At 37.3% G+C, this 12871-nt stretch overlaps 1 protein-coding gene across 3 annotated transcripts in view; it reads left to right on the top strand.

The window, feature by feature from the left end:
• The window catches only part of smarca2 (SWI/SNF related, matrix associated, actin dependent regulator of chromatin, subfamily a, member 2), a 57098-nt gene extending 47406 nt beyond the window's left edge, over positions 1-9692 (top strand). For all 3 annotated transcript variants that reach the window (XM_022664907.2, XM_022664906.2, XM_022664908.2), the window contains exons 30-34: positions 570-675; positions 1013-1114; positions 4246-4369; positions 5027-5163; positions 8512-9692. In XM_022664907.2, coding sequence (XP_022520628.2) covers positions 570-675; positions 1013-1114; positions 4246-4369; positions 5027-5163; positions 8512-8547 — 505 coding nt within the window. In that variant the 3' untranslated portion in view covers positions 8548-9692. The remainder of the gene's footprint in view (positions 1-569; positions 676-1012; positions 1115-4245; positions 4370-5026; positions 5164-8511) is intronic.
• Positions 9693-12871: the final 3179 nt, after the last annotated feature.

The raw sequence follows: 12871 nt of genomic DNA, 5'->3' as shown, positions 1-12871 counted from the left end.
CTGTAGCTCTGGCTGTATATTTAGGGTCATTGTCTTACTGGAAGTTGGATTTTATTCCCAGTCTCAAGCTTTTAGTAGCCTCCAGCAGGTTAGGTTTGTGGTTGTAAGGTGATGAACTGTGAAAAAAGTTCAAGGGCTATGAACACCTTTGCAAGCCACTGTAGATCCAGCACACTTGTAGGTTGCTGAAGCTTGTATCCCAGTTGGTCCCATAAATGCTTCAGGTGACGGGGCAGGTCAAGAAAGTGAAAAGTATCCCTGGGAAACTCTTGCTGTGTGGGTGTGAGCATTATCCTGCTGAAAAAAATTAAGTTTAAAGCCCTGCTGTTAATGTCCCTCAAATCACTCCTGGAGTGTCTGTCATAAGCGATAGCTTCTCAGATAAATTAATCATCAGCTGGAGCAGTATGTCATTTAGACTCTGTTTTGCACCTGTTTTGATATTATTGGACAAATATACAGAGATCTTCTTTAGAACAGAAGCTCAGCAGCAACCCACAGTCATACTCAATACAGAGATTCCACTCTTAAACTTCAGACTAAACCTGCCCCACTATCTCTGATTACAGATCAGGCCGCCAGCTCAGTGAGGTCTTTGTGCAGCTCCCCTCCAGGAAAGAGCTTCCAGAGTACTACGAGCTGATAAGGAAGCCGGTGGACTTCAAGAAGATCAAGGTAAAACGTCTAACAATGAGCTAAGTCCCTCCCTTGATGCTCGACTTCCTATTCTGTATTCATCGCTGTGACATGTTATTGCTCGATAATAGAGTGAGTGACACTTTCATTAACTCGGGACAGTTCATAATAGGATTAACCAGGCATGAAGGTTTTAATTGAATTTTTAATGCACAACGATGCACAAAGATGTGATAATATTAAGTGCTTACAAGCTACTCTGCTCATTTTCATTTGCAATGCAATCATGCTGTTGCCTCCAGTTCTCCTTAGCACTGTATTTAAATAGTTTTAATAGGTGATTAAGCTTTTGAAACATGCTGTGATATATTTGTAGGAGAGAGTGCGCAGCCACAAGTACAGGAGCCTGGGTGATTTGGAGAAGGATGTCATGCTCCTTTGTCACAATGCTCAAACCTACAATCTGGAAGGTTCTCAGGTAAGTGAGTGAAACACGGATATTGAACAGTTTTTATTGCAACAGTGGTTTGGAATGTCTGTAATGAATGTCTTATCACCGTAAATAGCAAAATTACAAAATTATGAAGCCATTTACTTTTTTTAATATATGTGGAAACTTTTAAACTAGAGCTGTCAATGTTAAAGTGTTAATGCATGCAATTCATTTGGAATCAGTAATGCATTCGAATACATTTTTTTAGCGCAATTAATTACATCAACAGTCTGCTCCACCCCCGCCCAACACGCAAATCATATTTTTTTTCTGGAGTGGTTCACTTGTGGTGAGAACGTGATCTGGCCATGATTAGAACCCTCTATTAAATTTACTTCTTTTTAACTGAGCTAAACTGCTGATCAAGCCCAATTTAATTTGATATATCAGCCAGACATGAACAAACGCTGACCGTATGTGCCGCATTCACTGAGTGCAGCTGTGACACTCTTTTTAATACATCTGCGCTACACGTCGCATTGAAAACACAAATTTTCAGTGTTTTGTGTTAAAGCAGCTTACAGATATATGTGCTGAAACATAGAATCTTATTGCTATATTTTCTTTCTTGTTTCCGCGCCAGACAGCTCTGACCAATCAGAGGAGACAGTGTGCTTGCGTAGTTTATTGGTGCACATTTTGGTGCGTTTAGATTTGTACCTGTGTGAAACCAAACCAAACAAAGGGAGAAAACAAACTGATCCGGGCCATAGAAACCAACTAGAGGTGTTAAAAATGTCCAATTTATCATGCATTCTTTATTCCAGCGCCCCACGTTGGCTTTATGTCCCCTCAAACTATATACTAGTATTGAAACTAAAACTGAAACCACTAATATAAATATAGTTACATTTTACATTTCTTACATTCATTATTTTATTTCCATTTAAATACCCACTATAAAAACTTGCGTCTTAAGAAGAACAAGCACAATTAACCACAATCACACACTCTGATTTCTTTTGTTTTTCTCAGTCTGTACATGCATACAGATGTAACCAGAAAGGAGAGTTGCTTGTTCTAAAAAAAAGCTTATAGAAAGCTGTAGGAAGGACTGCTTTTCATACTATTAGAAATTATAAAAAGTATATTAATTTTTGCGTAACTCAGGAAAACATCTTTTTTGAGATTTCCCATGTTCTGATTACCCAAGTGCATTTAAAAACACTTTAACCAGATTACTGCCAAAATACTATTTTCTTCATTTATTGTATCGTAAATGCAATTTTGCAATGTACTGTACTTTTAAGGGGGCTTGTCCAGAATTGTCATTAGAAGACATATCTGCTTTCATATGATGTTCATATGAGAGCTCCTGGTCTTTCACTGAGATCTAAAGCACACTTGACTGGCTTAAAGTCAGCAGATATTGGATTTTTAGATTAGAGCATCCCTTTCCATTTACAGTCTTTTTAGCATGTTTCTTTTGGAGTGATATAAAAGCATCATCAATTGCTTTGCCAGAAAGTGTGGAATTATGGGTAAGATTCCTCTTCTATAATCAATTCCATGGTTTTATCTTCTCTGATACAGACAGAGAAGAGAAATAGTCAGCTGGATATAGTAAATAGTACTACTGTCTGAGGAGTTATGTTCTGCACTTTTACCACAAAACTGTATATATTCCGCTGAGTATATTTATATTTTAAAGTTGGGAGTATGATCATATGATCATACTGTTAATTGTTCGTGTGATGGTGAACTAAACTAATCTTTATTAGGATGGCAGCTACAAGCTGGTATTCTGAGCTTCATAATCAAGAATCATAATATACATATTATAACACAGAACAGACTTACTTTTTGTAACTAGTACATACTCCTGTCATCAAGGAACAGCAAGTAATCCAGCTTGGAAAAACAGCAAACACTTTTCAAGCCTGTGGAGTCTGACTATTTGCATCATCTGCTGAGGCTGGCTTTTAGCACAATGGCTAATCCAATATTCTATGCCGTTGTCCCTTCCTTCCTACAGCTTGTTTACATGAAAAAAGGAAGGGGGGTGAGTGAGGGGGGTGTAATTTGTAGGTTTATGTAATATAAACTACTTAAACCAATCCTGCAGAACTAGTCTAGGGTTCTAAGAGATATACACTATTAACAGCACCTGTCATTGATTGACTGATGTCCATTATAGGGCACTGCTATCAGTTCACTGCATTTGAGCTGAGCAGAAAGGGCAGAACACCATAGGCTTATGTAGCCTGATTGTGTACACCAAATGTGGTGGCTTTTATACTGTAAAGATCTGTAGATATTGGAATTATAATGTATCATATCAGCTGAAATTAAGAAATGCAACCCTTAGGGTCTTATTTTAGCACTCTAGGGGCGAGCCATCAACCATATGAACTGCCTATGTGATGTAGGGCATGTCAGTGTGTCTTTACTATCGTAACGACGGGAAAAGTACACCTAGTGCAGCTCGAAACGTGCCAAAGAAAAAGTCATGTACTTATTCTCTTAAATAATTATGGGTGTGTATTGGGCGTAACATGAAACAAACCAATCAGTGTGTCACTTGCCTCACATTTCCTTTAAGAGTCAAGTTCGCTCTGGCTTTGGTGGATTGGTATTTTAACGGCACAGCTCTTCGGCACTTCTCAGCAGAGCAAACTGCCCCTTTCATTCACACTGTGATGGTGCGTGAGAAGGTCATTTACAGGAACAGCAATGATAAGTTATTTTATTTTGTATTTTGTTTATTATTGATGTAAATGTTGGGTTTATGAACAGCTGCATGTACTTGTATTTGTGTGTAACGAGCAGGGATGTATGTGCGTTGAGCATGCACGGCGCACCTGCGTCGCCAAGATAGCAATGAACGCCGGTTGTCAACGGTTTGACTGTAGTCAGGATTTTAATCAGTCAGTAGCACACCTGTATTTTCCACTGCCAAGATAGCAATACTCCAGGAATTTACCTGAACACACCTTACTTTCAGACCACCATGCACATCGCTGTAAATATATTCACAAGCTCTGTTGCTATTTAAACGATTCAAATGGAAAGGCATGAAAATAGACTGTTGGCAGGGTGTAAGATAGCAATGGGACAAGCTAGTGTCCCAAGAGAATAAATGTGAGAAACTTTCTTCTCTGTTTTCTCCTATAAAGATCTATGAAGACTCCATCGTGCTGCAGTCCGTGTTCAAGAGTGCCAGACAGAAGATTGCCAAAGAAGAGAGTGAAGACGACAGCAATGACGACGACGACGATGACGACGAGTCTGAGACTGAGTGTAAGATTTCTCTGTTTATCTTTCGTGTTTACTCCTCGCAGACCCTCACTTGCTGACCCCCTTGAGTTACTCTGCAGTGCAGAATCGACCCTTAATGATTGGATGGCACTTTTTCAAAAAAACATTGTGTTCAGCCTTTTCAAAAGTATCTGAAAAACGGCAGATTTAGTGGCCACTTATTGTCAGTTGCAGGCACTCCAAGTTCGGAAAGTTACAAGTACTTCTTCAAAACCCCTGGAACAGATAAGTGCCATTGGCTAATAATGACTAAAATGAGTGCTGTTATAAGTGCGCATTACACATGAAGATTTCATGTGGTTACATCAGCCCAAAACAAGGGTGACTAGTCCTTCATTTAGGAGTTCTCAACGCTTCACTCTCAGCTTCCTCTTCTCTCGTCAGAGCAGATGACTTTCATGTTAGTTCTGCTCTGCTCCAGCTTATTTAGAGGCAGTGTCAGAGTTGAGACATCTCTGTTTTGAAATATTAATTTGTTTATGCAAATTTGTTTATGCATATTCTCTTTTTTGGCAGCCGAATAAGGACATCTTGTAATAAGAGACCTTATAAGAGAGGAACTGTTTATTTTTCCATCAGAAACTGATGAAACTTAGCACTTCTCAGCACATGACTGTCGTTTCTTTGTGCTTGTTCTAGCCAAGTCAGTAAAGGTGAAGATCAAGCTGAGCAAGCGAGAGGAGCGCAGCCAAGATAAAGGCAAGAAGCGGCCGAGCCGGGCCAAAGCCAAACCCGTGGTCAGCGACGACGACAGCGACGAGGAGCAGGAGGAGAACGTAAGTTCCCACTGGCATCAGCACACATTACCACTTTCTCCTTCTTCTCACTTTCACACAAATATGTTACTCAGGAGTTCTCTGATCAGTTTCACTCCACTCGTTGACATTTTAATAATAATAACAAATGATTCAGTTGAAATTATGAGGTACGCTCATCTTCAAAAATATAGTTGCATCCAGAGAAAATCATCCAACAGGAATGAAGCTCACATAAGTCCAGTCAAGGTCTTGTGTTTTGGTGTGGGGTGCTATGTATGTTGTATAATGCCAGATCTTCTTCTTCAGCATACCACCAAGAAGGACCAACCACATCCAACAGGATTAACTGTGGATGCAAGATTAAAAAAAACATAAAACCACGGCTGTCCAAATCACAGCAGGATTCAATGTGCACCTCAACTCTCCTGTTTCCACCAGAACTGTCTGTCGAGACAATAATATATTGTGGTCTAAAACCAAGTGTTTCAGTTTCATTGTCCAACCCCTGTAGATGCCGCATAGCCTGCCTATGAAATTTAACCAATGAAGTGTGGAGCTACTTTGAGCTTGGTAATGGTAGAAAAATAGCCATTTCTTTGCATGGGCAATGCTATGCCCCTATCACTAGCATTGTAAGCCTGTTGGGAGCATCAGTAAAAGCGCCATATTTTGGAATTCAGTTGGCAAACAGAGGTGCACTATTCTAGAAAAGTTTGTACTCATTATTATGTTTCACTACACCCCATACAGTCCATTTTATACTAAGATTCTTCTTTAAGGAGGTTCGACAACCAGTGGCAGTATCTTTTCTAAACTCACACTCAGGTGTGCTATTTTATTCCAGCAGAACAATGCTCATCCACAAACTGCTGCTGTCTCCTGAGCTATATCATTAACAGATGCATTGCAAGACAATCCTTAATCCCTTGAAACGTTTTGTGGAATTTGATTTAATGCACCAACAACACTCGCCATGCACCATGAGGAACCTCTACAACTTCATGCCAAACATCTTGTTACACAATAAATATCACCATGAGTTCCTCATTTCAGTCTAAATGTATTATATCTTCCTTCCAAATCTGACACTTCCTTCTGGGTGCAACTATTTTGTTGACAGTGAGTGGATCCAAAGTGTTAGATTATCTGTGGAATCAGGTATCGATTAGAATTAAGATTAAGATTAAAATTGACCCTTTCCTGCTCTTCATTCTTTTATCACTCTTCTTCTTGTCTTTCTTCCCTCTGCTGCAGTTCACATGAAAACCGTAAGTCTTTTTCTGAGTACTAATATCCAACCACATCTCTTCTCTATGCTCTATATCTGGTCAGCTCTAGACTAGAATGACAGCTTTCCAGTAGCACTAGATCCCTTAAGGGGGCTTTGGTGTCAGCCTGTCTCGTTATCCAGGAGTGAGAGGTACGTATGTAACCAAGCCCCTTCACGTAATGAGTCTCCTCAGGGCAGCTGTCAGTGTTAGACAGAGCTGGATCCAGACCCTGATTTTCAGAATCAGAGTGAGCCTAAATATCGCACAGGAAGGTTTTGGTGAATATTATTAATAATGGTTACTTATATATGCATTCGTTTTTAATTATGTAGTATTATTTACAGAAATCTAATGAACTCTTTTATTAGCATATTGTGTTTATTTGTTTAATCATGGGCTCAAAATGTTACATATTGTTACAAAAATGTTAACATTTAAATTTGAATCAATACTACTGTGTTGATAAAAGAAAGATGGATAGACAATAACAGTCAAAAGTTTGGACACACCTTCTCATTCAGTGTTTTTATAGATTCTTTCACTAAATTGTAAATAAGAAATCATGTAGTAACTTAAAAGTGCTAAACAAACCAAAAAATACTCTGTAAAGCATTTAGGTTTAAGCTCTTATCTGGGCTGCTGTTACCTTGTGGTGTCTGAGGCTGGTAACTCTGACAAATTTATAATGTGCAACAGCGGTCCTGATGAGGGCCAGTTCCATCATAACGTTTTTAAAGGTCTTTTTGAATGCACTTAAGGATACTTAAGTTTGACTGACCTTTATTTCTGCCATTTAGTTCTTGTTAAAATAGATTAGAATTGACTTTTGACTCACACTATATTATGAATCATATTTTATAAAATGTTCTTTACTACGGTTGCATTAAGATTATTTGTGTTTTTATTCAATCATATTTAGCAATATTGCTAACCCACTCTAGTGAGTCTAGTATTAACGTATAATGTAATAATGTTTTAATGCTGTGATAATTTATAATATTTATACATTTTTGAACATTTAAATTTTAAAGGTATAAACTGTATATTCCATGCAGACTCAGGATTCATTACATTGGTGTTCATGGGTCTACAGATTTGCTCTCTCCTGTATGGAAGTTATAAATATGACAAATACAACAAAACCTTATCCCAAATATATTGTCAAACATACTTCAAATGACTTCAAACAGACTTATGTGTTATATAACTACACTAGTGCCTCTCAAAAAATAAGTATAGCATTGACACAGTTACTTTAATTCAGTAATTCAGTTCAGAATGTGAAACTCAAATATTATATAGATGTATTACACAAAGTGATCTATTTTAATAAGCGCTTATTTATTTTATTGTTGATGATTATGGCTTACAGCCAAGAAAATCCCAAAAATCAGTGTCTCAGAAAATTTTAATATTATATGAGACCAATTGGTACCTTTGGCAGTGTGGGCAGTGTGCCAAGTCCTGCTGGAAAATGAAATTCTGCATCTCCATAAAAGTTGTCAGCAGAAGTAAGGCAAACAAGTGCTGTAAGATTTTGTGGGAAAACAAAACTGCACTGATTTTAGACTTGATAATAAATCACAGTGGATCAACACCAGCAGATGACATGTCTCTCCAAACCATCACTGATCATCAGTAAATTGGAAATCAAGGGATCAGAGTCTGGAGGAAAAAGATTCCCTCTGCTGATGACTTGTATGGAATTATGGATTTTTATTTATTTAGCAGGACTGATTGGACAATTGGTCTTATATAAAATTCTAATTTTCTGAGACACTGATTTTTGGTGTTTCACATTTTTAACTGAATTAATGACTGAAATAAAGTAACTTTTCAATTATATTCTAACTTTTTGAGATGCACTAGTAAATGCTTCATTATGAAGAGATTTCTAACTGGAATAATTAACCCTGGTTACCCGGGAAGCACCCATTTTAAAGCATTACAAGCTATTACTTCAAAAAGTCATGTTGCTTTTTTTCCTTTTTTAAGTTTTGATAGTATTTATTCATGATATAGCTTCATCCAATGTTGTGACTCGTATTTGTGATTGTATAGCTCTTCTCACTCTGCGTCTGGTGTGTGTTTACAGGAGCAGTCTGATGGCAGCCCCACAGAAGACGAGTGATGAAGACGAGACCAGCTGATGGCAAAACCCATTTCTCCATCGTGTTTCTTTTTCTTCGTTCCTTTTTTGTGTTCTGGGTTTTTTTTATTTGCTTTACCTTCACTTCTTTCCTCCTCAGTCTTTTCCGTAGCCATGCTGCTTGGTTTCAGAGGTCAGATTTGTTGGTAAAAACAAGCAAATTCTTTATTCTGGCTCATGTTCACCAATGCAGAAAAGGCCTTCTTTTTATTTTGCACATCTTTTGTGGTTTCACTACATATTCTGAAGAATCTGATTCTCTATGCTCTCTATATATACTATATATATTTTACCCTTATGCAATATTTTACACATTTACACACATGGGTTAAGAAAAGGACAGAAACGTTCATTTATAAGCTATCAAAAAAAAAAAACAAGAGGAAAAAAAACAGATTTCTATCTTAAAAGTTGTTTTTTTAAATCTGATGATAATATAGATGCACATGGTCAAACCAGTGGCTTTATTCTTCATATATTCTGTCAGTTACACTTAAAGTGATGTTCTTTTCACATGAGCTCATGTCTACCCTCATCAAACACGAACATGTATACTAGAAATGCGCTCAGCAGAGATTTAAAACATGGAGGGATGTCTTGAGACTGGTGTTTAGTCTTAAGACTTTGGCTTCTTCAGTCCTGTTCGAACAGTCTGAGGCCCTGAGGAGGCGTTTCGTGAGATAACTCAGACAAAGCAGACTAAATCCTCTGTCTGTTCTCTTCATCTGGGCCTCTTGTGTGTCTCGCCTTTAATAGACCGACTCTCCGCTATTGATATTTTTGTATTCTTTTTTCAAAGATTTGCGGTTTTGTTAAGAGGCAGATCATTTTCGGGGAATAAAAGAAGCTCAGCGTAAGCTTTGATACTGTATTGATATATGAATATTATTGCGTATCTTAATATTTTGAAGTCGAATGCTGTGGCTATTTTGGTCTTGTTTATAAGCTTAAGTATTACTGCAGTATTAGTGTGTGTTTTCTCTCTGTGTCTGTCCTCTGGTTGCCGACGAGATCTACTTATATACTCTGCTTGTCACCTTTTCTGAAGTGTCAATCTTGGCTTTCTTTGCACAACGTCTTTGTGGTTGTAGCTCATGGCCCAAAGCAAATAAATATCAGATTTTGAAGGGTTGCGTCCTGTTCTCCTTTATCTTCTGATTGACAGGCTTCATATGGTCATGAAAAACCTGGAAAAGTCATAAAATCTGAAAAAAGCAATTTCCAGTACTAAGTTTTAAGAAAATATAAATAAGTTTTGGAAAAATATAAAAATTCTCAGAAAGTTTTGGAAAAATCATGGAAAATTGCTCTACAAATCTTTGTGTTTTGTAGAGCAAGTTTATCGATGGAGGAAATCTGTTTCGAGCTAACAAATACATCAGCTCAGAGTTAATTCAGCCATTTTAAAGCCTACACAATGGAGCTCTCAGGATCTAACACACATTTTATTATTAAATATTGTGTGTCAACATTTTATCTGATTCATTTTAGACCTACTATATTATATACATTTTGTAGTTTTTTTATAGTTTTAGTTGATGTTTGGTTTTATAGTCCATGTCTGCACTGATGTTTTAAAAATCGTATGATCATGAAAATCTGCCTTGAAGGCATGAAAAAGTCATGAAAACAATCATGGAAATGTATTGGTTAAAACGTGTATAAGCCCTATGTAGGATGAGTTAAACTCATCACCAATAAAAAATAAAAATAGTTGCACAAGTGGAAAAATCAACTGACAGGAATGAAACTTGGTGGGTAGTTGTGTCAGTCTTGGGAATGGAAATGAGAAGGTCATTTCCAGTAAGAAATCATGGTGGTCATATGCCCAATAAATCTATGTTTGAAGGCGCTATGATCAGTCCTAAGATCAATGGTTCGTTTGCAAGATAATCAGATAATCAATAAGTCCTGCAACCAGTGGATTTACCTTTTTTGAACACGCGCTATTCCAAAAGAAACAAGGCTCGTCCACATACTGCTGTCATCTCAAAATCTTCCCGGCTGTGAGAAGTAGGGCTGTCAGCATTAAAATGTTCATGAACGCAAATAATATGGAATCAGTTATGTGTTACTTTTTTTAACGCAATTAATTACGCCACCAAGTTTGACCCCAACTTGGGGGAATTTCCAACAGGGAAACAGCGTAGTTTACGTAGGTACGAAGTTCAGCAGTTCAAAGGGAACTCTTGCTCTTCCTTTCCCAGTGTGGTCCTGATGAGAGCCAGTTCCATCATAACATTTTAATGGTCTTTGTAACTGCACTTAAGGATACTTTCAAAGTTGTTGAGATTTTTCAGACAATGAGTGACCTTCATTTCTTAAATTATTTTCTCTTTACTTAGTTGAGTAGTTCTTGTCATTCAGTTCTTGCTATGATGGATTAGAACTGATTTTTCACTCACCTTATATTTTGAATCATATTTTATATATATATATATATATATATTTTAGCTGTAGGAAGTAGGTCTGTCAACATAAAAGCATTAACGCACACGATTAATATGAAATCAGTAACACATAATTTTTTTTAGCGCAACTAATTACATTACCGAGTTACCCAGCTTCAGATAAAATCTCCCAGAATCTAGAACGAGTGGCCCAAGAGTGAGCACAAAAACGCATGCAGGCGACACAGACATTAATTAATTTATGCAACTTTGGATGTCTGGTTCAGTCTCTTAAAAATTGAAGGGAATACTGCGGTTTGGTCCATATCGTCACTGTCCAATGAAAAACACTTATCTCCAAAACAGCATCTTTACAGGAGAGAGAAAAAAAAAAAAGTTTATTTCAGGTCATTTTTTATGTTTTTATTGGTCTGGTCATCAAGCAATCTTGGCACAGTGTAAGGGACAGTTTGTCTGTTCAAATTATGTAGAAAACTATGTAGTGTTTTTGATAGAACAGCGACGAGATATAGTATACAAACTCTCCAGACTCTCCAGACTTGAGCTCCAGCTCTGAGAACTGAAGAAACAGGCAAATTCTCCAGAACTCTCTCTCTTTTGCTCACACACACACACACACACACACAGGCAGCACACACCGACTCTTAGGCCCCTTCTGCCCCTTCTCAATACTGATTGGCTAGTAACATTACAATTAGGCCTTACTATGGCGTCACATTAATGTCAAAATTCGGGGGCGAAAAAATAACAAGTGAAAAAGCACAAATGTGAAACTCGCAAGGCAAAAAAAGGGAATCGTGTGTTGGGGGGGGGGGATCAATGACGCCTCTCTCAGCGAACGCTATTGGCTGATATCTCCAGGGTTTGTGACGGACCGCCTCCAAGAGCCTGAGGAGGGCGGAGAAAGAAGGACCGCAGGACGGCAGAACTAACAGATAAATGGCGTGAAAACAGATTTTTTCTAGATTCTACAAAATTAAGTTATATTACAGTTAAGCTGATACAAAATACACAGAACATTTTTAACACTTACATTTATAATTTTATTTACATTTAAATATCCACTATAAAAACATGCGTCTAAAGAAGAAGTGTGTTAATCACAGCTAATTACAGAATATTGTTGTAATTAATCGATTGACACCACTAGTGAGAAGCTATTGGATGTGATGTAAATAATATATCACTACTGCACAATCTGCAGGAACTGCCTCCATATTCAAGCTGTGTTTTTTTGCATTATTGCAAGAACAGCATTAGGAGCCTCTACAACTCCATACCAAATGTGTAGCTCAACAAATATTGTCATAAAGTCTAAATTTCTTATTTGCAGAACTATTTTTGCAACTATTATAACTGGTTGCTAATTAACACGTTTGATTGTGCGTCCCACTTTTAGTTTAATGGACTGAAAACATTACATTCTGCAGTCGTACCGCGTGTCCTCAGTGTGTAGCTGGTTATGCACACGCAAAGTGGAGTTATATAATGGCTTCAAACTGTTTCAGATGTTTTGACTCATTTCAGCTGTCAGCATGTTCTGCTGTGAGAATTTTTTTCCGCCTTTTAACAGCCAGACTGTTGTAATGTGAATAGAGGAGCCCAAAACCATGCTCAAATAATTATTACAGTTTGAGTAAACTTTAAAAATGTTTTAACCACATAAAAATAGTGGTTTGGCCATAAAAACGTAAGTTGTAATAAGCTGTAATATTTTAGACAGGAATCATTTATTTAGGTAAAAAATAATCAGTTTAGGCAACCAGTTGATGTTTATGTAATCTATGTAATGTAATGTATTAGTAATTAATAATTTATAATAAAAAAGTACTACTAAAGTAGTGAATTCACATTAGTCAAGGGTGAAAGAGTGGAATTTACTGTAGTACTCTATA

This window comes from Astyanax mexicanus, chromosome 22 (assembly GCF_023375975.1).
Source record: "Astyanax mexicanus isolate ESR-SI-001 chromosome 22, AstMex3_surface, whole genome shotgun sequence".
In the NCBI taxonomy this organism is placed as follows: Eukaryota; Metazoa; Chordata; class Actinopteri; order Characiformes; family Acestrorhamphidae; genus Astyanax; species Astyanax mexicanus.
This window is presented reverse-complemented; position numbering and strand designations above follow the sequence as displayed.